Genomic DNA, 25063 nt, shown 5'->3' on the forward strand with positions numbered 1-25063 from the left:
CTATAAAACGACTCAACAAACGAAAAGCTACGTTCACAAGATGAACGATTCTAGTCACATGATCAGTAGTCTCCAGACAAGCCTTTGCTATATCATGTGATTTTGAGCGCACCCGACATAGAAACATAGTTTAACGCTGCCCTAATCTAATTCGCGTGTATTAATGTAAGTTAATAACCTATTATAAAATAATCAACTACACTTGGACTAAAATTATCCTACAAAGAATTGTATTCACAACCCACAAGCCAATCAAATTTTGTACACACCGTTTAAATAAAAGTACCGATTTCTTACTTTAAATCCCTCAGAAGGTAACAGTCTGAAAAATGACAGAAGTATTTGTTTTGTGCAGAGTACGAGCTCTGGTTTGATGGTAAACATATTGGATTTATCGTTAAAAACAGCAGTAATACTTCGTCCTGTTTAAGCTTTAGTACCTGCTGGAGCCAGGGTTATATAGGACGAGATAAATGTAACGAAATTTTGACATAAAATATTTGAAGAATGGAGGTACAAGAAAAAGCAAAGTAATAGTAAAGCATATGAAACAGGCAATATGATAAACCATATTTAAAAACAATATCACACTGGGCAGCGATCGGTGGAGTCCGACTCTCCCTTTTGTCTTGCAGATTTTTAACCAAACGTTAACGCGTTCAGCATTTTGCTCGTTTGAGCCTTTTTACAACCCGTTTGCTTTTTTTGTTCCACTTTAAAATTGAATGAACAACTAGTTTGTTTGCGGTTTTCCAGCCGGTCACGAGATAAGATTTTTTGATATTGTTGATCACTGAACATCGGCAATGGAATCCGTCTCGCATCCATAGATCGTTTTTTCGTGTACCACGGAGTGATTTATCCCAACGAATCGTGTGCTTTGGCTTGATAACCATCCGAGTTTCATCGTAACCGTAGGACAAGTTTTTAACGCGCACCTTCATCACTAAATAGAAACATTAAATAGGAGTTAAGAATTTTAGTGTTTATATAATACCACCAGACCAAAAACAAATATCCTTATTGTGTTTTGAACAATTACAACGGTTTATGGGGGTCGTCCCACAAAACGAGACGTTAAAATAGAACAAAAACGGTGTCCCATCTTACCCTACTATACATATACAAGATTCGAACTGTGACTGTATGGTCACCGCGCCATGGTATTCCCCTTATAGGAAAGTCAAAGTGTGATCCTGGTTTTGATTGGTGTATATGCACATTGTATTTTTTATATAACTTTTAGCACTTACAAAAAAGTGTCAAATATAGCTGTACCCAAACAATTTATAAAAAAAAACAAAGATGCGTGCTGGATAGGATTGGGTGATCGGTGTAATTATATATACCTAAAATAATGACTTTCACTCAAAATAAAACCATGGCATATATTCGTTAGACCACCCGCAAAAGACAAACAACTTAAGCTAACCGGATAATTCTATGAATGAAAGAAGCTTCCGAATTCTGTGCGTGATATGCCCCGCCCTGTATTGTAAGCATTCCCTCGCACGAACGGGGATAAATTACTTACCGAAATCGAACGAGCAAAACTTGGTCTTCAGATATTGCAGGGCCCGTCTCCGTCGGCACGGTTGGCAAACCTTTGGCGGGGCTGTTGACAACAGGAATTAAAGTTTAATAGTTTTTCGCCGCTACTTTATTGCGACCGCACGTGAGCGCACAAACGCTGGTTTCCGATCAATAACTGCTTGTCAACGTCGGTATCGCGTGTTGTCGGTATTGAAGGTAACAATTCGGCTGGTAAAGGGGTGCGGTGACCCCACTAATTAAGATGGACGGCGAGTGTTGCGTGTCGTCTCCTGGTGTCAGGAGTCTTCACAATGGGGTTTTTTAATTTCTGCGTGGCCGCAAGGACAATGAATTAAAACCGCAAGTTCTATGTGGGGGTTAGTGTACGTACATTTGAAAAAGACCTTATCGCTTCAGTTCGTGGGAGTTACATAATAAAAAATTGCTACGATGAACTATAGAATGGGGTCTGGGTATACCTACGCACAAAATATATAAATTTGATTTTTACAAAGAAGATTCTTACGTGTTGGTAGGCCGGACCTGTCTTCTTCAATACACATTTGGCCTTGTTGTGGAAACTGCGTGCAGTTGAGGATTTCTGGCCACGGGTAACCGAAGTTCCTCATTGTGCGTGAGCAATTATCGCGCACAGCTTCACACAGACCACGACAAGGTGGAATGGACCTGTCGATTCCTGAAAGCATGACGATATAATGACGATGCTAAAGTTATGAATTTTAATACAAGGCATAATTCTACAAATATTAAATGTGGGTTTAAAAAGACCGGTACATGTCCTACTGTACTGTTGTTATTTTGTTTCCATGTTATTACCTTTCATGCACACAGGAGCAAACAATGAGCAAAGAAACTTGCGCGTCTCTGGGTTGCAGCCTTTCGACACTAGCGGTGGCCAGAACCTCGATTGTTGCAACACTTCGGTCATAGTGGCGTGACCAAGCAGGTTTGGGAGTCGCATTCTTCAAAAACAAAATTCAACCAAAGTTAAAAGGATGCCGCGAGCCGTTTTCTCATTACCGAGTCCTCTATTTACAAATACAATCTATCATAATCCCGAAAGATCAAAGCGACGAGGAAACCAGCTTATTTGGAGCGGGCTTTAATTACCAAATGGTAATGACGTGGTGGTATGACCAATTTCGTACGGCGCGGTCTCACAAAACAGTGCGATCGCATTTCAACCGCGATAATTGATAGGACAACCAGTGATCACAATTGAACGGCGCTGGTTAACTACTACACAATACATGGAAATGCATCATTCCGTCGAGGTCGCGTAATTCGATGCGGGCCATGTGACACCGCAGATCGAAGTTCGACAACAAATAAATTATCGGGTTGTCGCGAAATCGGACTTGCGAAACGTAAGCTGTTATTACATCTCTTCAAATTCTGGCGCCGTCGCTTTTTGTCCCATTACAATTTCATTTCACACGGGCATTAGATCATTCAATCGAATATTAACGGCCAATGCCTTTGTTATAGGTTATACATGTAACAAATTACATGGTATATATTTGGGAATGGTCGTACGAAATTATAAATTACCACCATAGCAAAACCCCAAATATATATTTTGTTAGGATATGTTTGTTTTGTTACAGATGAATTTAAACACATTTATATTACGGTCTAAAACTCCTTGTCGATAGCGGTATAACTACTCTGGGTATAATTCAATCATTGGTAATGGGCCACCATCTCACCTGGGGTATTCCATTCCGTAGCAAAGGCCGAAGTGTTCGGGGATAATTTCGCACTTTGAATCTGGAGGTTGTGCTGGCTGGGGAAAAATTAAAGGGCGACGAATCTTTGGTCTTTTTTGCTGCTTCCGTTTGCCGCTGCCAGTAGATATCACAAACGCGAAAATCGTGTACAAAATCACAAGCTGCAAGTTCTTCATTTTAAACGTTGGTCTTAAAAGCAAAGGCAGCAGCGGATTCACTTATGTTCGGCACCTGTCGAAGAGAAAGAAAATAACATTAAACCGCTAATATGTTGCGACCTATAGAGCCTAAGCCGCAGATGTTTTGTTAAGTCCAATTATTTCGCTTCACCGAGCTCCTTGTCGTGCCAACTATGATAAAAGATCGGCTCGACTTTTAATCCGCTGCCCCACAGTCCTACTTTGTCTCAACTAATCTAGGAACGAAGGCGAATCGCAACAGCTGGAACGACTGAAACCATTTATCGAGTCTCCTGCCTTACCGCACACATCAAAGAGGCAAAGTTTTCCTGTACTATTCTTATATAGAGCAAGCCACTTTCGCAGGCCATTGGTTGCCACTGAACCGTGCCACGATCTTGTCCGACTGGAAGAAACGTGTCCTTAGGTGCGCCTCATTCCTGCCTGCGCTGAACAAACTACGAATATTTTTGGTCGGTTTTAAAACGTCGCTCAAATGTTTCGTTTTTATTGTGAGAGTGGTGAGCGAAGTTACGCACACAAAAAAACGTCGCGGATAACCGCTTATCTCCGACCCGCGAGTTTCGCGACGAAACCTCGACACGACCACTGCCGACGTTCTTCTAACTCCAAGCGTTGTTCTTTGTTCAAAACAACTCCTCTTAAAACTCACAAACTTTCACCAAACCAACACTCTCGTCCCACAAACCTTTTAGTTTCCGCATGCGCGAGCCTTTGTTTGTAAACAATTTGGTTTCGCTTTGAAATTCAACTTCGGGGAGTCGTCGCTCGGCGAACCGTCCTCCGCTCGGTGGCAATTTTCAAGCTAACGTATAATCCGACTGAAATTCCGGCTTGAGTCGCGAAAATGTAACAATGGTTGCGTTGTCTCGCCTTGTCTGTTGCTTTGCCCATGCACATGTGTCACGCCCAAATTAAATTGAAAGCACGGGAACTGTTTCGTTTTCGTCAAACTTCCTATACGTCCGTTGCACGCCATGCGACGTCCGCCAGCCCCGTAAAGTTGAATTAAATGTTAAACAGTCAACATCGAGGAAGGAGGTGAATGAAACGCTGGGCGCCTGGCAAAACACTTGTTTTCATTACGGGCACGCGCGCCGGCTATGTACAAAGGGCAGAGGGTGCAAGTTTTATTTACAAAACCTGTGCGCGAATTGCTTGCCTTATTTGCACAGGACACTCGTGAATGCAGACGAACCGTGTGCCGCAAAAACTGAAAGTCATGGCTTTTCAATTTTCCAAATGACACCTTATTAAAAAGTCAAACGCTGTTTCCTACGTTCTTAGATGCCATCAAAATCTAATAAAACCCAATCTGCAAAAGAATGCAGTTGGAAAGAGAAAAATTACCACATCAAAGGGTTTCAACAAAACGCCACTTACATTACGACGCCGCAAACCTCTTTGTTGTGTGATAGATACCCAGTTACGTCATACACCCGTCTGTTGCATCACTATCGTATCGCTTTGTATTCTTGAGATAAAAGAGTGCAGGGGCCTTTAAAGATTGTTTTACCAGTCAACATTAAGATACTCCCTGTTTGGGTTTCTCTCCCTATACGCCACTGATCCACATGATATTCATGAACCAAAAGTTTGAATAACAGACCCGATAACGTCTTTTGAAGTCGAATTTAATAAAACCACTAATTTTGCTTTGAACATTAGCGCAAAAAAACGTTCGTTCCTTATTCCACGCAACATTTGATTCAATTAAATAAATTTTGCTGTGCCCGTAATGTGCATGCAAATAACGTTTTATAGACTTTCTCAACGTCAAAGTACAGAAAATTTATATGGTAGGATGGGGAAGATATAGAACACCTTTTCATCCTCTTTTCTCATCCCACTTGGTAGTAAAAAGACATTAATTAAAAACCGTTTCCGCACGATTCCCATAGACCGTTGTAAATTGTTAAAAAAAACACGATTTTGTGTCAATTATGTGCTAAAAGTGCCCCCCGTCGTGTACTCAATTAACCTAGAATCGCATTTACAGAGAATTTTTTACAAAATACGACTAATTTTTGCAAAAACCACCTACAAAACGCAATAGATATTCCATTCGGATAAATTACATATTTTAAACCCCGTATTCCGAGGCCTCATTGCTATTTCAAAACAAGCGTTTCGCATACTAAGTGTTACATAATACCCATATTCACACCTCTCTATTATACACCACACCTCAAATGTCATAACCTGAACCGTTTAAGCTTGTGGTGACGAACATCGATATTTATCTATGTCGCCATTTTAACCGCTTACACGCGCTGCAGCAGCGTCTCGAACAATAAATTATAGTGATAAATTTAAAACGTTTTACATGGTACAACAACAATAGGAGATCAAAGGATTATCACCATTTACCGCAAAGCTTTAGAAAGTTGTCCGACCTGGACTTCCTAGCCAATAAAACTACATCCGCTGACACTTTAACAACTCTTATCTCGATGAAATGCCGCACGGCTGTATTTACTAAGCGAGCATTCTAAACGGGGCAAGAGCTTAAAACTGGCAAATGTTTTAAAGGTTAAGCTTAAGGGCAAATAAACATCTCTGCTCTAACATCAAAAAGCTCGTTTTTCCCTTTCTTCAGTCGAAACCCCGACTGCCGATATCCTCACCTGTTGACTGATTGGTTTATTTTTCTGCCAAAACAGGAAAGTGACACGGCTGTGCCCAATGCTGCGCTTATTCACCAATAAGTAAGTCGTTATTCACCAAGTAGGTACTTTGTCGCGAACCCCTGTTCCGCTAAATGTGTCACTGGGGACTTGGCGTAAATAGGCTTAGTGGTGCTGGGAAGCGTAGTTGGGATTCCATATGAAATTGTCTGGCAAGCGGCGGCGACCGCAGCAAAATCGCTCCAGTGACAGCGATGACAAACGCCACAGTCATTCAACGAATTGAAAGCTCGGGCCGATCGAAACTAGGCATGAATAATTACATTTCTGTACCTTTAAAAAAGCTTGGGACGTTTAGAACAAAGGATTGCCTGTGTGTCTCCCATTTTACTGTCACAAATACAAGGAAGTATGTTTGTACTTTGCTCTAAAGTAAAACGAAGCAAAGTTCGACTTTCCATTCGCTTCATATCCTTTCTAGCTTCCGAGATACCGCGTAATTACGCTGTTGCCTTTACCGCGATTTCCGCTCTTCGCTGAGCAACAATAGTGACGTCGCACGCGTCATTGTTGCCTTCAGAGTCTGTGATCTGACGGAGCAGGATGTAACTACTTCAACCGTTGTGGACAAAGTTTTTTACTTTCAAAAGCCGTAATCACAGAGGAATAGTTTAACAAGTGGCTTCAGCAGTCAAAACAAAATTTAGAACTGAGTTTCGTCTCTTTGTAGAAGCAGCTTCACAACCCCAATTACCCTCGTTTGTTTAGGATTAACTCGAACTCCTCTAAGAAATCTTCAATCGCGCTTTCGTTTTCATTTTATCCTTGGACCACCTATCGCCACTGAGCCATAACGAAACACGTGGCATGACCGCGCCGCTAAAATTGGGAATTACGTTAGGCTAACAACTCAAGCGACATTTTAATTATTGCGAAGCGATTTCAGCACGTACGGTTTCTGAAATTATTACCGTTTTATTTTAATTACGTTTGATACCGCAGACGTATTAATTTATAATTTCCATTTACACAAATTCCGGCAGTTTGCGGTGGTTTTTCGTAATTCCGGCTAAATTTCGTCACTGTGATACTTGAGTTTCCTGTTATTGTACCGCTATTAAAAGTACAGGTATTTAAGTTCCTTAGTCTCAACACGGCTATAAAACGTGCTGAGGCAGTAATTTTTCTGTCTTTTGTTGTTCAAGCTTTTTTTAAATTTGGGTGGGGGAAGATGGGACATATTTAGCACATAACAACCGAATATCCTGATCGTTTTTTATACAATTAACAACGGTCTAAGGGAGTCGTGAGAATTGAAAAATTAAAACATAAAATAAAGTTATTATTTTTTTAAGCATTAAGAAGCATTAATTATAACAAATTCTAAAATATATTTTTTTCAGTAGCTTAGAACTAGAAACGTTCAAAGATAAATGACATTTTTTCTTGTAGGAGAAATCCTATATATTTTCAGTTTTTAAAACTGTTTTGGTACTTTTAGTTAGATCATATACTTAAGCACCTCTCTACCAATATTTTGATTTTTCCTTGGTATATATTATACTCCTTTGTGTCAACCTTCGCTATACATAAGCCCACCATACAGCCGAACGTCGTAATGTTCGTCTACCACTCTACCGCATTGTAGGACTCATTTACATTTACCCATAAATATATCCGTTTTGTTTAACATTTGCTTAACAAAAAAAACTAAAAAATGGCTGTTCATTGCGTTAAAATAAATTTAAAGACATAATTCATCTGACGTTTTTGTTTTTGCAGGCACAATGTCTAGGCGCTCACGTCCCATCTATCAGACGGCATTCTGCAGTAGGTGGTCTGTATTTAGAATAGTCTTCTAATGTCCTGTAACACCCTTAAAACAACTGTCACCCACGTTAACCCACTAACCAGAACGCAAATGCGTGTTTATAAGCTAAAAACTCCAATCGCGGATAAATATACTTTTATAGTACGTAAGTTGCCATCTAAATTAAGTAAGTCACCCACATTTAAGTATCAGTTGTTTTATAGTTGCGCTCTATGTCTATCGGGTAAAAAGAATATTTTTTGTAAACTACACGATTTTCTACCGCATGCGCGCATGGAAGTATATTATTTTTATGGCAACAGCTGTCATGTGACGAAATTCGACGACGAATGTTATTGTTTGCTCTTCAGCCAATTCATCATTAATTTAATGTGTTGTTTGTTCGTGTATGGTTTGGAATGTTTGCTTTCTAATATAACGAGCGGGAAAATATACACATATGAGTAAAACGTTCGAAAAATAGCCTTTCGTTTTCACCGATACAGTGTCCAGGGAAAACGCACGTAATGCATAATTGCATTACTAATATAGGAATATATAGTACTACCGTAAAGATCTGCATTGCATTCTTGGTTATCCTACAACGTATATTACATTTTAGGAGCAAGAATGTTAAGTGGACTGTATTAAAGCATGTAGCGATTTATTCTTTTGTTTCCAAATAAACTATTGCAACCACAAAAAGCATCAAAGCATGGAGCCACATGAAGGCTTTGGTCTCCCAGTTGAATCATTTCCAAAAGATTTCAGTTACCATGGTGATGATGGGGAGGATGCAGTTGCCACAGCAACATCAAGTGACATGAAGCCACGAATTCTAATCATGGGACTTCAGAGAAGTGGAAAATCATCAATACAGAAAGTAAGTAGAGAGTAAATTTTCATCGCTCTATTTCTGTAGTGCTATTGGTTTTAAATACTTTTGCTGACATTTTTCAGGTCGTTTTTCACAAAATGTCACCAAACGAAACGTTGTTTTTGGAAAGCACATCGAAAATATTCAAAGACGATGTCTCGAACAATTCTTTTATTAATTTCCAAATATGGGATATACCAGGGCAGATAGATTTCCTTGATAACACATTTGACCTGGACATGATTTTTGGTGGAACAGGGGCTCTTATATTTGTGGTCGATGCACAGGTATTTAAGTGATGGTGGTAATACAGTTGCTATTTTAACTCTTCATTTTTCAGGATGATTACATGGAGGCATTAACCTGTCTGCATCAAACTGTGTCAAAGGCGTTTCGGGTAAGACTAGTTTTATCAATGTTGTCTCTGGCTTTGGATTTTAACACAACTTTTTTTCTAGGTTAATCCGCAAATAAAGTTTGAAATTTTTATCCATAAAGTTGATGGTTTGTCAGACGATCATAAAATTGAAACTCAGCGAGATATTTCACAGCGTGCTAATGAAGAATTACATGAAGCGGGTCTCAGGGATCTGCATCTCAGGTTTATTTTTGTTAATTAACGTTTTGCCATTTTAAAAATGTGAATGCTGTAGCCAATGTCGTGCTGAAACGTACGTTACGATTTATTGTTTGCAACTTGAATTTATAAAATATATAAAAATTATAATTTAAAACATTCAAAGCAAAACTGCATTAAGACATGGCCTTTAATTACTATTTTTCTTTCCTAACAGTTTTCATCTCACTTCTATTTATGATCATTCAATTTTCGAAGCATTCAGCAAAGTGGTGCAAAAATTAATCCCGCAGCTTACAACACTAGAAAACTTGCTCAGTATTTTTGTACAGGTAAAAATCAAACCAAAAAAATATTTTTTTTAACAATCATTTAACAGCTTGCCCAACTTTTTCCCATGTTTTCAGAATTCTGGTGTGGAGAAGACATTCTTATTCGATGTTGTAAGCAAGATATACATCGCAACAGATGGATCTCCAGTCGATATGCAGTCATATGAACTCTGCTGTGAAATGATTGATGTCATGCTTGATATGACATGTATCTATGGGTAAGTTTTTAAACTGTGTGCATACCATGAATGAATAAACATTTTTAATATAAAGCCCTGTATTTATAGGTAAATTTTACTGTTTGCATGACATGAAACTTTCTAAGTGAGAATAAACTTTTTAATATTGTAACATTTTAAAATATTTCATAACATTATAAACTAATTTGTTAACGATCATTTACAATGGTTTAGCTATATCAATTTTTTTTAAGTGATGAAACTGATGATGGAACACCACAGGATTCAACATGCATAATTCGATTAAACAACACCAGTATTTTGTATCTGCAAGAAGTTACCAGGTTTCTCGTGTTGGTTTGCATTTTAAGGGATGATTCTTTTACTCGCAGAGGTAAGGATCAGGTTTTATTAATTTTTACACACCGCATGTAGTGTTGAGTTTTACCCCCAAAAAATATATTTACCTTGATTTAGTAGCTTTAATTTGCTCTTGCAGTATTTATTCACCAAAAAATAAATAAAATTATTCCTATTTTTTTTAAAGGAATTATAGATTACAACATACTTCTATTGAAGAAAGCGATCAACGATGTTTTTGATGTGCGGCTGAGACAAGGAAAACAAAACGGTCATCTTCCAATAGAGGGAAGAAATAATCTAATGCAGCTTTCCACTTCCGCCAATGCTTGAGCCATTCCCCTCAGTGTGACCTTGTTTAATATTATCTTGGAGGCACATAGTTTACTTACGTAACTTTGTACCTTGCGATCTAGCAAAATTTTATGGTACAGAGAGAGGCAGCTTGTGGGTTATTATTATAACATCCTTACTTTTCCCAAGTAACTGGCAAGTGCATTAGTAAAATAATATATTGTGGCCTGTAAGATTCTTTTCTCAATAAAATCAAATATTCTCAGCATGGCAATGTAATAGGAAAGAGGTAGATTCGCCAGCAAGAAAGTAGTCAAAACATGCGGCAAAAAGGGTAAAAAAGACCCAAACAAACTCTTGCCAACATCAAATTGATCAAAAACAAACTTTAAAAACAAAAACCGCACTCATTTTGCGGGCCTGGTGCAAGTGAAAAAATTCAATGTCTGATTATCATAGCAATTTGCCTATAAAAAACGGTTATTTAACAAGGACTTTAGAAAATTATGACAGTGCGAACAAGTTTAATAAAAGCTGTCAACTGGTAAGAATTATTGTGCTACAAATGCTGCATAATAAAGTTACAACTATAAAGACTGAGAGATGTAAAAAGTGTTGCATAAACTAAAATTAAAACTTGGGTGACTTTAATACATCTTGAATGAGAACTTCACCCGTCCGTTTCTGTGATAGTTTCTGCTTTCGACGGTTTTCCCCCACACTGGTTTGTGCAAAATTGTTGGTGCAAGATGTTTGCTGGAAACATAATTATATTGTGACTCATGCTTTGTGTCAGCGAAAATTATTAAACAAAATAAAACCGATTTTTAATTCAACAAGGACATACCTTCGTTAACGAAGTGTTACGTTTCAGAATATTCACCCTCGACAAAAGTTCTCTTCTGTTTGGCTCCTCCACTAAAAAACAATTCATTCAAAACAAACATATATATGAATGTAACTTGCTTTATCTTTGCGTGGCTGGTAAATGACAGTTAATCGGTTTCATACACCTCGTTACAGCTTACAAATTTCCATGTATATAACTTTGTGGGTAGTTATGTTTTGGGTGAATATTTTTGTTTTGTATTATGTATAGCTGACAATTTAGACACCTATTAGTGACCACTGGGTTGGAGCATTGCCCAGGTCACTTACACCTACAATGGTTGCAGTGATGAGTCTTGAACCCAAAATCTTTGAGTTAGAGGGGGGCGCAATAACCAATGTACTATGCTGCCGGTATATGCTGTAATTAAACAGAATCTTAAATCATATCATCACCTTCATTGGAAACCCAGTTTTTCGGACTAACCACTTCATCTGGGGATACTAACTGCAGTGGACTTCTTCTAAGGTGTAAATGCTTTTTTACTGAGTAATGGACAAACAGCAACAAATAAATACTTACGCATTTTCTTTTGTTAGTTTTGAGTATCCATGTAAAGGTGAAATGCTGTAATAGAAAGATTAAAACAGCGTAAACAGTAAAAAAGTTAAATTATATATATCATTTCTTAAATAAAGTAACTTGTAAATAATTCTGCGATTCTGATCCTGATCTTGTGCCTATAGACTTGGAACAATTATTAAATGAATACAGTTAGGAAATGCTGCTACGAAAACAGACAAAAATTGTTAGATATGATTTTTGTCTGTTTTGTTTCCATAGCACCAGATTCTGAAACCCAGGTTCTCAAAAACTGTTACAACTGTTTTACTGTAAAAATATTCAAAAGAGACTCAAAATACCTATCTGTCAAAAAAAATGTAATAACTTAGGTTACCACTTGACTGGTTGAAAATCATTGGAGTTTGAATGACTTGCAGAATCAAGAGGACGAAGAGCAGAGAATTTTGATCCGCTGAGGAGGAAAGTCCGGCTGGGAGCGGAGCTTGGTCGGGAAAAGGCATCTTTTTCAGACTCGCTTAGATGAGACATGGTGATGCGTGATCCGCCCGCATCTATGGTGGTTTTCATCATGGCTCCTGATGTTTTATTTAGGAAAAGGGGTTATTTAATTGGAGCTTGTCATTTAAATATGAACAACTAATGATTAGATGACAGCTGTGTGTGGGTAGCCGACTTCCCAAAAATTGTTTTTAATAGTTAAAATTTTAACTTACATTAAATTTTTTTATTTATAAAAAAAAATTTAATAGGTTACAAATTTTTAATGCCTAGGCCTTAATTTGTCTTTACCATTTGGAGCTTCCCAGCTTTGCAGGATTTCATCATCTATGCTGGATTGTGATGCAGAGTTGACTGATTCGTTCAGTGTTAGTGGGGGGTTGGTGGAAAGCATGAAACCATTGTCAGACATGCCATCTAATGGTGAGTTTTCAGTTGGTTCATCAGACCAGGTTTGTGACAAGTCTAACGCAAGGTCGAAAGCATCTTTAATGGTCAAAAGGTCAGCTGTTATAAAATATAGAGAAATTAGGATTAGCTGGTTATATTATACTCACATAAAAAAATACTGTTATTCACATGTAAACAAAATTTTTCTATGTGGTTAAGACCCTGTCGCGTAGCATGACATGGGGCTTCGGCTACAGGTTATAGTTTGGTGCATTACCACACAATGTTTAACGAACAAATCTTGGCCCTTTGTGTTTCTGAAACTTTCAACCAATACTTTAATTTAAAATTTGAATGATAAAAACACCCAAGGATCTATGTAAATCTAAAAAGTTTTATCTAAAACTTAGGTTTTTTTATTGGGAAAATAAAGAAAATCTTACTGTTTTTGCACTTGGTTTGCTGTGTTAAAGAGGCTTCGTTGGTGCTTTCAAACTTCAGTCTTCGAATTGTTGTTGACTTGTCAGTTGAAAAAGAAAACATGCTGTTTTCCTGTTGTGATAGATTCTCAGAATCATACAGGGTGGTATCAGCATCTGATGCAACCACATTTTTGTGTTCAGGCGTAACAAGAGTTAGACTCTTTAGTTTAGAAGATGGAGTATTTGTTGTTTGTGTTGTTTCCAAAGAAGAAGAGGATTCAGTTTGTGGCTCATTTAAAATGGAAACCAAAATTGGGTTGTGTAGCTGCTTCTCGTCAACTTTTTCTTTCTTTTTATCAGATTTGAGGTTGGCCACCTCATTTTCCAACTGCTCTGTGTAGTGATCGTTCTTCTGCAAAGCTTTCTGTAGTTGAGTAACTTGTTTCTCTGATGCTTCCAAGCGAGATTCCAAAGCTGCCACCGTCAGACGACTAAATCTGAAAAATAAAACCAAAAAATTAACACAGATTGGTTAGGTTTTATATCACCTCATTTCAACTGAAAAAAAACACCAAATATTATATATTATATATAGGCTACATATTATGCAACACAGAGTTTTTCAAAGAATCTTTAAAAGCTGAAATATTACATAACAGCTCTTACTTCATTGGTGATCTAACTGCAACTTCTTCTCTTATTCGTAGATTTGTTCGTTTTAAATCATCGTTTGACTTCAACAAAACTTCATTGATCTGAAAAACACCCGCTTTTATTAACTGATAACCAACAAAAAATATGACAAATCTTATATGTGCTTGGCCTAAACTGAAGACATTATCAATGTCTTCCTAGTTCATAAAAAATATATATATAACAACAACTTTATTTTTCTTTTCAACTGCGGTAGTAAAGATTTAGAAATATTTTAAATGAACAGACAGGATATAGTGATAAAACAACAGTCGTTAAATTTTCCAACCTTTTTTACTTCAGTTAATTCCTTTTTAGTTTTGCTGTAAGTTTTGGTCGCGTCTTGTAGTTTTTTTGTCATATCAAGCAAAACATCGACATCCTTAATACCAGCACATCGTTTACAAGACTTAGGGTAGGTAAAATATTCGTCTCCAGTGTTTCTTTCCATCTTAACTTGTTTAAGCGACTGCAACTGCTCCTTTAGAAGATTATTTTCACATTCTAATTTTTCGTTTCCACTTTCGAGTTGTTGTACTTCATCCTAAAAGAAAAATTGTACTTTTATTGTGCACTTTACCGGCGCGTGGGAAAGTGGTTAACCAAATGGGTTCAAGGCTCACCGCTGCTACCATTGTGGGCGTATGTGTCTTTGGGCAAGACAAAATGGGTTGTCCAGATTATTAGCCATTCATAAAAAATAATTACCCACAGAGCATAATACACGGCAACTCGTAAGCTGGCTCGAGGTTTATGAACACCTGTGACATAGCTACTGTCTTTTCCAGCCACGTGAGAATAAAGTAAGTCACATTTATTCATTCATTCATACTTAATACAAAAGGGTAGATGTGAAAATATTGTTAACTAGCATCATATTATTAGAGCTTTTGGCATCAGGATTTTGTGAGATTACAATACATTGTAATGTGTATAGTTAGCTAGCTTATACATAACAGGATTTTTACCTCATATTCCTTAAGTATCAGTTCATATCTTGCTCTTCGTAGCTCCCTGGATGTGAAACGAGACACAGATGAAGTACTGCCACCTTCAATAGCTCCTCCTGTTATTTAAAAACACAGATTTATGGTGGTATTGGCATATTATTTCAATGAAAATTTAAGAAATGATAATTTCATGGAAAATTAAAGAAATTATCAAAAACTTTAGATATGGACACCAAAACAAAGATGTAAAATACCAAATCTGTTAATGCGAGTTGTTTACCTATAATACGTTTTACAGGACTTTGTGGCGATATTTCAACTCGACAACTTGGGCATCTACTATTTCTATCGAGCCAAACATTCATACAAGAACTGCAGAAAACGTGTTGGTTTGAGCATGTCACAGGCTCTCTGACCTGCATTAATATGATTTGAGTAATTTTTATGTATTGTTAAACACATTTTCGACTTTGGAAAAAGATTATAAATATAGTGTATTTATATATATACATTTATTTTTACTTAAGAAATGTGGAAAACAATCGCTTTCTTGCATCCGAAGCACTGCTGGCTGTAAAGAGTGAATTTAAAAATGATTGAACAGATATATCTTCTTATTTACAGTTAGTGGAACATTTGTGTTTCTGAAGCAATCTTTACCCTAGTTAGTTTCAAGCAGTACTGTGATTATAACTGCAACACATTGTACCTAAATACCTAATGTACAATAATATGTGTTTTCCCTGGTCTGTAGGGAAACAATAAACCAGACATAGCACAATACAATCATATTTACTTATATATTACAAATATATTTACTTATCTTCAAAAAATAGCCCAAGTTTAGAAAACACAGATTCGGTATCAGATTAACAGTTAAGTGTTTGAGATGAACGAAACATGCACGGCGCATAAATGCGAGTAAATAAATAAGCTTGTATGGTAGTCAGTTGATGCAAAAGATGTGTAAATAAAAATTTAATTGTAACTAAGTACCTTGCCGAGGCAAATCTGGCATGAGAGCGGCAACGTAAACGACACAGAAGAAACGGCAACTTTCCCGCCAGACATCTTGAACCATCTGATATCAGCGATAGCTTTATGATGTTATAAAGAAAAGCGTCTACATAGAAATCACGCACAATGCTCAAGAATTGGAAGGGACATAGTGCGGGAACACCTTGGTGGGTTACAGCAAAGGTTACAGAGTCGTAGAAACATCTTTCTATGGCTCTGGTAGAATATAGTGCCCTTTCACTCAATTGACTTCAAAAAACGGAATCGATTGTTAGACTAAAATGTATTTGGATTCTTTTCCACACCCACCTAGCTATATAAGTGCGGTAGTTTAGGTGGTTTAAATCAGAGCTAATGTGAGTTTGGTGTCTCGCTATATAACGGGAGTGAATATCGACTGATATTCTATTGTGCAAGTAAAGTAGCCTGTTAAATCACACTGTGCGCTTAAAACATATTAATTTACTCCCAAAAACTTTTAGACTTGAACTTTTAGACTTGATGTATTAAAAAAAACAATATGTATATATATATATATATATTGGAACTTATATTTTAGATGTTAAAACAACCGTTATACGACATATGCGTGGTTTGGCTTTGAATCGCATAGGTACAAGCAGCAAATAAACACACGCCGACAATGCATTTGTATGGGCGATTTACGCACTGCTGCGTGATCCGCAACGGCAGGCACGATCGCCGTTTCCTCTGATGTGATGATGGCCCGCAACCAAAGTTAGTAGAGACCGTTAGCCATAGAGATACTAATATATAACACTAGAGGAGGCACCGCCATTCAAAGGGCCGCGGAACTGTGTTGCAAATTGAAGCCTAATTTGCGATGCAAGTTATGTTGCCAGATAAAAAAAAAACTATTTTTTTTTGTATTTGGTAAAAACTTTGATTTAATAAGTGGTAGCATACGTTAGTAAAATGTTTGAAACTTTTTTTTCGTTACATCACAATTATATAGAGAAATACACGCATGCAGCATTTAACGGTTTGTATTTTTGGTCAACACTAATAGTGTAACAGTTACTAAGCCAACCCTTATATAAATCTATGAGGCAATCGCAGAAATTGTGAATCAACAAATTTTGTATTTGAAGGTAAGTAACCATTTTCTTTTTAAATATGTGATACTTAAATCTAATCAAGCGGACAAAAATATACATTTGTAGTTAACTCCAACCTTTGTTGCTATTTTAATGCTGGTTCTGAAGGAAATAACAATTTTAAAACGGAAGCGATTATAAAACGAACAGCACACCGAATTTTATTTAATTAGTACTTATATTACAGGAATTGCAGGATGGTGTTATCATGCGTTGCATGGGGCTGCACCACAGAAATAAAAAAGAATAGAACGCGCATCTCCAATGTCGGCAAAGGAGAGAGGTGATACTCTCTCTCTCTCTTTCGCAGGTCGTTCCCGTTTACTATTGTAGTCAATGGAGTCGATGACGCTTTATGTAGCTTTTCTTCGTTTTTTTAATTATTTTTAATTTATAGTGTAAAACAACTATTTTTTAATACCTATATATTTCTAACAAACCGTTTGTTTAAATTTTTTATTTAAATTTAATAAATAATTAAATTTCCTAAACAAGTGGTAAACTGTAAGCGTTAACCTGTTAAATAACTAAACTGGCCTAATAAACTTGAATAGTTGGTGTAGTTTTGAAATAAACAGCTAAAACCTTCCAAAAATACTATGCGCCTATCTTTTACAATGGAGACCAAGCGAAATGGGGACGGAGTTGGCGGTCACGTGATTACAAAAAAGTATATATCACGGTTTTGGGCAGTTGCGCGTTCTACTCTTTTTTATTTCTGTGGGCTGCACCAATATATTAGTATCTCTATGCCGTTAGCAGGGTGCAACCAAAGTTAGTATAGACCAAGTTAGGAAACGGCGCTCGTGTCCGACATTACGGAGCCCACAGAGCGTGAATCGCCTATACCAGTGCTCTTCAACCGGTGTGCACGGTGCACCCTAGGGTGCATCAAAATATGCCAGGGGTGCACCAGTGCAAAAGTGTATACAAGGGTGCATCACAAACTTCAACAATTTTCGGTAATAATACTCAGTTTTGTACCATAATATGTGTTTTCCCTGGTCTGTAGGGAAACAATAAACTAGACATAGCACAATACAATCATATTTACTCATATATTACAAATATATTTACTTATCTTCAAAAAATGACCCAAGTTTAGAAAACAAAGATTCGGTATCAGATTAACAGTTAAGTGTTTGAGACGTACAGTGTGGTTTAACAGGGTCTTTTACGTTGGCGATTAAGACTAGCACCAATCAGCTTAGTTTACATAATAGTATATGATCATACCTACGAATCTACAGAGCCATTCTTAACTACATTTATAAACCAACATGAGTGGACATGCAGCTCCAAACTACTTAAGTACTAGTAGATAAGGTGTTCGCGTTTTCCGATTTCATAAAGACCCGGAACGCAGAAAAGGTAGCTTACTAATTCAAGCAGAGGACCAAAAATAGTAACTCAGTATTGTTTTCCTCAATGTCACTTCGATATTACGCAAATTTTACAAAGATACCTCAAGTTTCGTTGCCGGGTATACGTGTTAAGTTTGTGACCCAAACAGTAAAATCACGGCAATTTACATGAAAAACTGCAGCTAGATACACCAGTTTATGGTAATGTTATGCGTTTTTGTTTGTATTTTTATATTTTAAACATGTTCTTTTATGTTTTTGGTTAGTAAACTTGATATTTTCTGTTTTTTACCCTTTAATCGATTGAGTGTTCAATAAAAGTTGATTATTTTTGTGAGGTTTATTATTGTGATAAGATATAACATTAGTAGAAAGCCATTTTAACGCGAAGAAGTGCTTGGTTCTTCAAAAGACGCAATATTTAGACGAAAAACAGTACTCAGCAATGATATAAAATGCTATGCTGTGGAATGGCTACGACTATGACGTCACAGACGCGCGACAATGGAAAACAAACCGCAATGTTTTACAATCCGTTTCCTGACTTGGTCTATACCAACTTTGGGTGCAACAACAGCTGCACACGATTACCGAACCATAACGAAGAGCGGTGACGACGTTTGTCTTCGGTTTCTAAAAGCTTGTATATGTTGTGTATGCGCCTTTCTTTCGCTTCACGTGTAAAGCCGTTTAGCCACTTATACAATTGATTGTATCAGCAAACTATTCCTAAAGTCATTTTATAGCCTACTAAAAGGTATGTAATGCAGGCAGTGTTGCGCAAATCAAGCGAATAACGGTGACGCAGCATGTTTTCGCGCATTTTTAAAGTTAATTTCCGGCACGAACGCCCGACTTTTTCGCAAAAAAATAGACAGCAGGTATCAGTGAGGCCTATTGATCATTTTGAACCTAAAATTTTAGGTGGCCACTAGCTAAAGGATTACCCATTGGTCGTGAAATGTTCATCTGATTTGGGTCGCGCTAAAAAAACTTTGGGAACCACTGTCTTAAGGAGTCAATGATTGTAATATATACAGTACGTAAACATCGAATTTTAAATTAACATTTTGGATGCGATACGAAGTGGTGTGTTTAAACCAGTCTCTGGTTTTAGAGCAATGTGTTTAGTTCCTTGTTCTCCAGTTTGTTGGAAGTAAAAGTTTGCTGGACCAAAACCTTGTCGAATGCCCTTGAGCGACACTCTTTGCGTTTTTCTATAAATTATATGCATATGCCTACTTTGGCAGGTATAGGCTGGCTGTGAATATTATTAATATGTAACGTATTTTCTGTTTTTCTTTTCGCACGCGCGTTTAATCCTTTTGAAGCCTCCTATTTTCTGTGCATATAAGTCAGTAACGGCATTCATTGTTTAAACTTTTTTAATTTTCAGACCCTACTCCATATATACGAATATGATACTAGGAGAAAAATACAAATATCGTTGGGTAGTGTTGTGTATGGCGGCTGTGATCAATGGCTTAACATGGGGGCTGCTGTATTCTATTGGTGTGATATACTCAAGTTGGCTTACTTGTTTCAATGAACCAGCGAGTTATGTATCTGTGGCAGGAAGTTTGCCATTGACCATTGGAAGCTTGGGAGGTTAACACGTTTTGGTTATTTGTTCACCATCTCTAAAGCTTATGCTTTCAGGTTCACTTTTTCGACCAACGGTTAATAAGTTGGGTTTACGGGTGGCTAGTTTCTTCGGGGGTGTTTTGATGGCTGCCGGAATTGCAGTAAGCCACTTCGCTGAGTCTGTTCTTACACTTTGCTTTACATTTGGTCTTGTGGCAGGTAGCTTTTAGGAGATAACTGTTAACCAATGCAGCGTGTCGTCTATACACTTTAAAGTACAAAACCCAGTTACTTAACGGAGTAAAAAGCGATATGCAAGACAAAATACAATTGATTGTATCAGCAAACTATTCCTAAAGTCATTTTATAGCCTACTAAAAGGTATGTAATGCAGGCAGTGTTGCGCAAATCAAGCGAATAACGGTGACGCAGCATGTTTTCGCGCATTTTTAAAGTTAATTTCCGGCACGAACGCCCGACTTTTTCGCAAAAAAATAGACAGCAGGTATCAGTGAGGCCTATTGATCATTTTGAACCTAAAATTTTAGGTGGCCACTAGCTAAAGGATTACCCATTGGTCGTGAAATGTTCATCTGATTTGGGTCGCGCTAAAAAAACTTTGGGAACCACTGTCTTAAGGAGTCAATGATTGTAATATATACAGTACGTAAACATCAAATTTTAAATTAACATTTTGGATGCGATACGAAGTGGTGTGTTTAAACCAGTCTCTGGTTTTAGAGCAATGTGTTTAGTTCCTTGTTCTCCAGTTTGTTGGAAGTAAAAGTTTGCTGGACCAAAACCTTGTCGAATGCCCTTGAGCGACACTCTTTGCGTTTTTCTATAAATTTTATGCATATGCCTACTTTGGCAGGTATAGGCTGGCTGTGAATATTATTAATATGTAACGTATTTTCTGTTTTTCTTTTCGCACGCGCGTTTAATCCTTTTGAAGCCTCCTATTTTCTGTGCATATAAGTCAGTAACGGCATTCATTGTTTAAACTTTTTTAATTTTCAGACCCTATTCCATATATACGAATATGATACTAGGAGAAAAATACAAATATCGTTGGGTAGTGTTGTGTATGGCGGCTGTGATCAATGGCTTAACATGGGGGCTGCTGTATTCTATTGGTGTGATATACTCAAGTTGGCTTACTTGTTTCAATGAACCAGCGAGTTATGTATCTGTGGCAGGAAGTTTGCCATTGACCATTGGAAGCTTGGGAGGTAAACACGTTTTGGTTATTTGTTCACCATCTCTAAAGCTTATGCTTTCAGGTCCACTTTTTCGACCAACGGTTAATAAGTTGGGTTTACGAGTGGCTAGTTTCTTCGGGGGTGTTTTGATGGCTGCCGGAATTGCAGTAAGCCACTTCGCTGAGTCTGTTCTTACACTTTGCTTTACATTTGGTCTTGTGGCAGGTAGCTTTTAGGAGATAACTGTTAACCAATGCAGCTTGTCGTCTATACACTTTAAAGTACAAAACCCAGTTACTTAACGGAGTAAAAAGCGATATGCAAGACAATTTTCACATAAACCAAGATCGATTTGGTATAAACTGCAATACTGTACTGTAGAATTAACATGGTATACCTAAATATAAACACAGTCTATTTAATATCCGGTATTGCGTTCAGTCATGACCTGCTAAAGATAGTACACATATGTGGCACATTTAAATATTTGTATTATATAAAACACTATATTTGGATATGTTCGCCCTGTGTATTCACAGGTAACATGTATTTTAAATTGGACAAATATATATGGACTATGGCTATATATATAGTGAGGGTAACTGAGGGTCTTAGTATTGTATTGATTGTTACACACAATAGTAGCATTACCGTAAAACATTTTTTGTTACGCCCTGTGACATACCTGTAGGCTTCGGAGCTGGCCTGGCAAACTTCAGTGCTTCAGTTGCGGTAAATGAATATTTCTACCGCGAACGGTCGCTTGCTGAAGGAATTATGGGCGCGGGCTTGTGTGTTGGCATGTTTCTTCTGTCGATGCTGCAGCAGCTTTTCATTGAAACCTATACATGGCAGGTAAAATATGACTGTTGTTGCATCATCATTTTAGCGTATTTATATAAAAGTTGACTAAACGAATGCTGGCCGAAATCTTTGTTTCCCAAAATTTGTAAAGTTTTAAAGCATTTTTTGCATGTTTTGTATAAGTAGGGTACCATGTTACTCACTGGCGGACTATGCACACATATATGCCTCGCCAGTCTCTTCTTCATTCCGCCAAACGAAGTCGAAAATCACCCTCTAAATATTTGGAGAAAATCAAACTTAAAATTGAGGGAGGAACCGAAGATAATGCATGAGATTGAAGAAGCTCAAAGAAACAATCTTATCACTAAAAAAGTGGACGGAGGTTTTTAATTAATATTCATATTCTTACCCTGGCCCAGATGATAAGTTACTAAAGTAAGTAGTACATTTCTTCTATTTACTGAACCATTAATAGAGTACGGTATGTGTCAATTAAAATAAAAGTCATATACTATTTGGCAACTAAAAAAAAAGTACAGAGGATGTATTATACTAACAGTTTTGAAATTTGGTCAGGTAATCCGGCAGACAAGAGGGGCCGTTGGGACTTTGTAAAAATTTGGTGCGACCCAAGGTTCATACTCATAATTGCATCAGATTTCTTGAGTTGGGTTGCCCTGTACGTTCCATACGTTCATCTTGTTGAGCGGGCAAGGTATACTACAGTTTCAACCTCGACTAAAAATTAGGTGTATTGTTTATGATGTTGTATATTTTGTTTTTAGGACTCAAGACATTTCTGAAAGTACGTCTGCATGGCTTTCGCCAGTAATTGGGTTTGGAGGGCTACTGGGTCGGCCTTTAGTCGGCTTTGCTGCGGATTTCTTTAAAATTCACCCCTTTTGGGCCTATACTACAGTGCAGGTTATAAATGATTTTGTATCTGTATAATATAAGTTTCACAAAATTACATAGATCTGTACATAGAATTGGAGTGGGGTGGGGCGAGATGGGACACCTTTATCACATAATATCCAAACATCCTGACCGTGTTTTAAACAAGTAACAACGGTCTATAGGGAGTCAAAAGGATACGATAGCACTAATAACAATAATTAACAGATACAGTACTGGGTTTAACAGTCAGATAAATGCTTACGCAGATGCTTTGTGGAATTGGAACATTTCTCAGTCCGTTCTGGTCCAGCTTAGAAGGTCTTTTCGTGTTCGCTGTCTATTTTGGCCTTCTGTCCAGTGGATACGGGTTTATTAAAGCAAGTGCCGCAAAAATTCTTGGTCCAACCAACTACATGGATGCATTTAGTTGGATGTTACTGTTTGAGGGGATAGGCACTTTTCTTGGACCTACAGTTGGTGGTGCGTTTCGTGTTTGAACAATTAATAATAACGTTTTATGTGAAAGTTTACGTTTTTATAACATCAGAAACATAACAAACACCATACAAATTAGAAAAACTATACATTAAAAACCGTGTGGAAGCAACTCGATCAATTACTCTAATAATATAAATCAATGGCATTAGGCTTTAGCTATATGGAATACTATAAATATTGCAGTGTTCTTGTAGGCTAGACACCATATATATACAAATAACTAGTTTATTAATGTCTTGTAATTCAATGCATCTCCGTGCGGTATAGTTGTAGTTTTTTTCAGTTGGTCACCTGAATCTTAGCCTAACAATATTTGACTGCAAACTGACGATATTTTTCTACAGGAGCCATTTTTGACGTGACGCAGTCTTATGATTGGACTTTCCGATTTGCTGGCGCCTGTCTTATAATCTCAGCAGCTATTTGCGTATCAAAACCACTTATTGAGCGGCAAGCTAAAAATTCCTACATTTTTCGGCAAGCAGAACGGAGTGTAGTTAATTGAAAAAAACACAGGACATTGAATTCAATGTAACTTGCTTTATCCTCGCGTGGCCGGAAAACGACAGTCGTTATATAACACGGGTGTTCTGTTTTATATATACCTCGTGTCAGTTTACACGATTAACCATGTATATCTTACTTTTTTGGTAAATATTTTTATACATATGGATGGCTGATAATTTGTACAATTCATTAATGACTACTGGTTTGAAACAATTGCCGTTAAGCATCTTGTCCAAGGACACATGTACCCGCAATGATATAGCAGCGGTTCAATCTCCATCTATAGGCTATGCACGAGTTTTCATTTTTCGTTGGTACATCCCCTTTTAAGCTGTTGTTGAAAAAATACAGTAGGGTGGGTTAAGACATTTTCTTAAATCTTTTTCCGGTAATCAATTTAAAGTTAGACTAAAACAATTATTACAATATTATACGAAAGAACACTATGGATAAAAAATCTTAAATTTTTGTGTCTCAACGTGTTCCACTTTGCAGTTTTGCGGAAATTTATTTTTAAACTTTTAAATGTTTATTTGTAATCCCATAATATATATGTAGTAGTGTGGGGGAAGATGGGACACTTTGTCAGACGAGACTCTTTTTTAATTTTCTTTTTAAGGATCCCGATTTAATGATAACCCAGAGTCCGTATATAAACATATAAATATATGTATATATATGTTTATATATATAAATATATGTTTATATACGGACTCTGATGATAACTAGGAAAATAAGGTTACAGAATTATTCGACAGTATTATCACGACCTTACAAAACGCCCGTCAAAGCTGATTACTGTTTTTAAATATTAAAATATATGTAAAATAGAAACAGTATACTTTGAACAGGTAAAAAATGCCAAATAGTAAGGTGGCAATTTTTAATGCTCGCTAAATCATAGTAAAGCCAATGATTTTTTTTAGTTTGCGTGTGCGAACGATTAAACTAATTTCATAGCTTCATAAAACAACCTTGAATATTTTGAACAGTTTGATTTTGTCTCATAAAACTAGTTTTAGTTTTGTAAAAAAAACTCTGAGATATAAGCATAAAGAAAACAGGCAGGGGTCAATGTGACTTTAATTTGAGATAAACAACAAAAAAATATCAGTTTAACGTCATATATATGAAGTTTACATGGCAAAGAAACTAACACAGC

The 25063-nt window shown here is 37.0% G+C and overlaps 4 protein-coding genes across 8 annotated transcripts; 2 read left to right on the plus strand and 2 right to left on the minus strand.

The window, feature by feature from the left end:
* Positions 1–213: 213 nt before the first annotated feature.
* Positions 214–4438, minus strand: LOC149740548 (secreted frizzled-related protein 2-like). Its single transcript, XM_089872777.1, has 6 exons — positions 4173–4438; positions 3264–3515; positions 2371–2516; positions 2060–2230; positions 1535–1615; positions 214–946 (listed from the first exon to the last, which is right to left on the minus strand). The coding sequence occupies exons 2-6, from the start codon at positions 3458–3460 to the stop codon at positions 660–662; spliced, it is 882 nt and encodes a 293-aa protein (XP_089728903.1). The 5' UTR covers positions 3461–3515; positions 4173–4438; the 3' UTR covers positions 214–659.
* A 4083-nt stretch (positions 4439–8521) lies between these two features.
* Positions 8522–10805, plus strand: LOC149740549 (ras-related GTP-binding protein C-like). Its single transcript, XM_089872771.1, has 8 exons — positions 8522–8804; positions 8882–9085; positions 9139–9195; positions 9257–9399; positions 9593–9707; positions 9783–9925; positions 10141–10280; positions 10434–10805. Exons 1-8 carry the CDS (start codon positions 8637–8639, stop codon positions 10577–10579), a joined length of 1116 nt encoding a protein of 371 aa, XP_089728897.1. The 5' UTR covers positions 8522–8636; the 3' UTR covers positions 10580–10805.
* LOC149740550 (uncharacterized) lies at positions 10759–16060 on the minus strand. 4 transcript variants are annotated; one of them, XM_089872763.1, is made up of 12 exons: positions 15904–16060; positions 15188–15323; positions 14926–15023; positions 14247–14501; positions 13931–14019; positions 13286–13761; positions 12744–12938; positions 12328–12529; positions 11952–11996; positions 11825–11892; positions 11388–11458; positions 10759–11296 (listed from the first exon to the last, which is right to left on the minus strand). In XM_089872763.1, exons 1-12 carry the CDS (start codon positions 15976–15978, stop codon positions 11171–11173), a joined length of 1836 nt encoding a protein of 611 aa, XP_089728889.1. In that variant the 5' UTR covers positions 15979–16060; the 3' UTR covers positions 10759–11170. The 4 variants fall into 4 exon arrangements, with proteins under 4 accessions (XP_089728889.1, XP_089728888.1, XP_089728887.1 ...); XM_089872762.1 differs by having other exon boundaries at positions 11825–11889; positions 12744–12959; XM_089872761.1 differs by having other exon boundaries at positions 12744–12959.
* A 3712-nt stretch (positions 16061–19772) lies between these two features.
* Positions 19773–24710, plus strand: LOC149740551 (monocarboxylate transporter 9-like). 2 transcript variants are annotated; one of them, XM_089872770.1, is made up of 10 exons: positions 19773–20014; positions 20066–20653; positions 21011–21222; positions 21274–21417; positions 21884–22047; positions 22183–22381; positions 22576–22714; positions 22785–22923; positions 23163–23376; positions 23739–24710. In XM_089872770.1, the coding sequence occupies exons 3-10, from the start codon at positions 21033–21035 to the stop codon at positions 23897–23899; spliced, it is 1350 nt and encodes a 449-aa protein (XP_089728896.1). In that variant the 5' UTR covers positions 19773–20014; positions 20066–20653; positions 21011–21032; the 3' UTR covers positions 23900–24710. The 2 variants fall into 2 exon arrangements, with proteins under 2 accessions (XP_089728896.1, XP_089728895.1); XM_089872769.1 differs by having other exon boundaries at positions 20066–20209.
* The last annotated feature ends 353 nt before the right edge of the window (positions 24711–25063 follow it).

This window comes from Ciona robusta, chromosome 2, assembly GCF_009617815.1.
Source record: "Ciona robusta chromosome 2, ASM961781v2".
In the NCBI taxonomy this organism is placed as follows: Eukaryota; Metazoa; Chordata; class Ascidiacea; order Phlebobranchia; family Cionidae; genus Ciona; species Ciona robusta.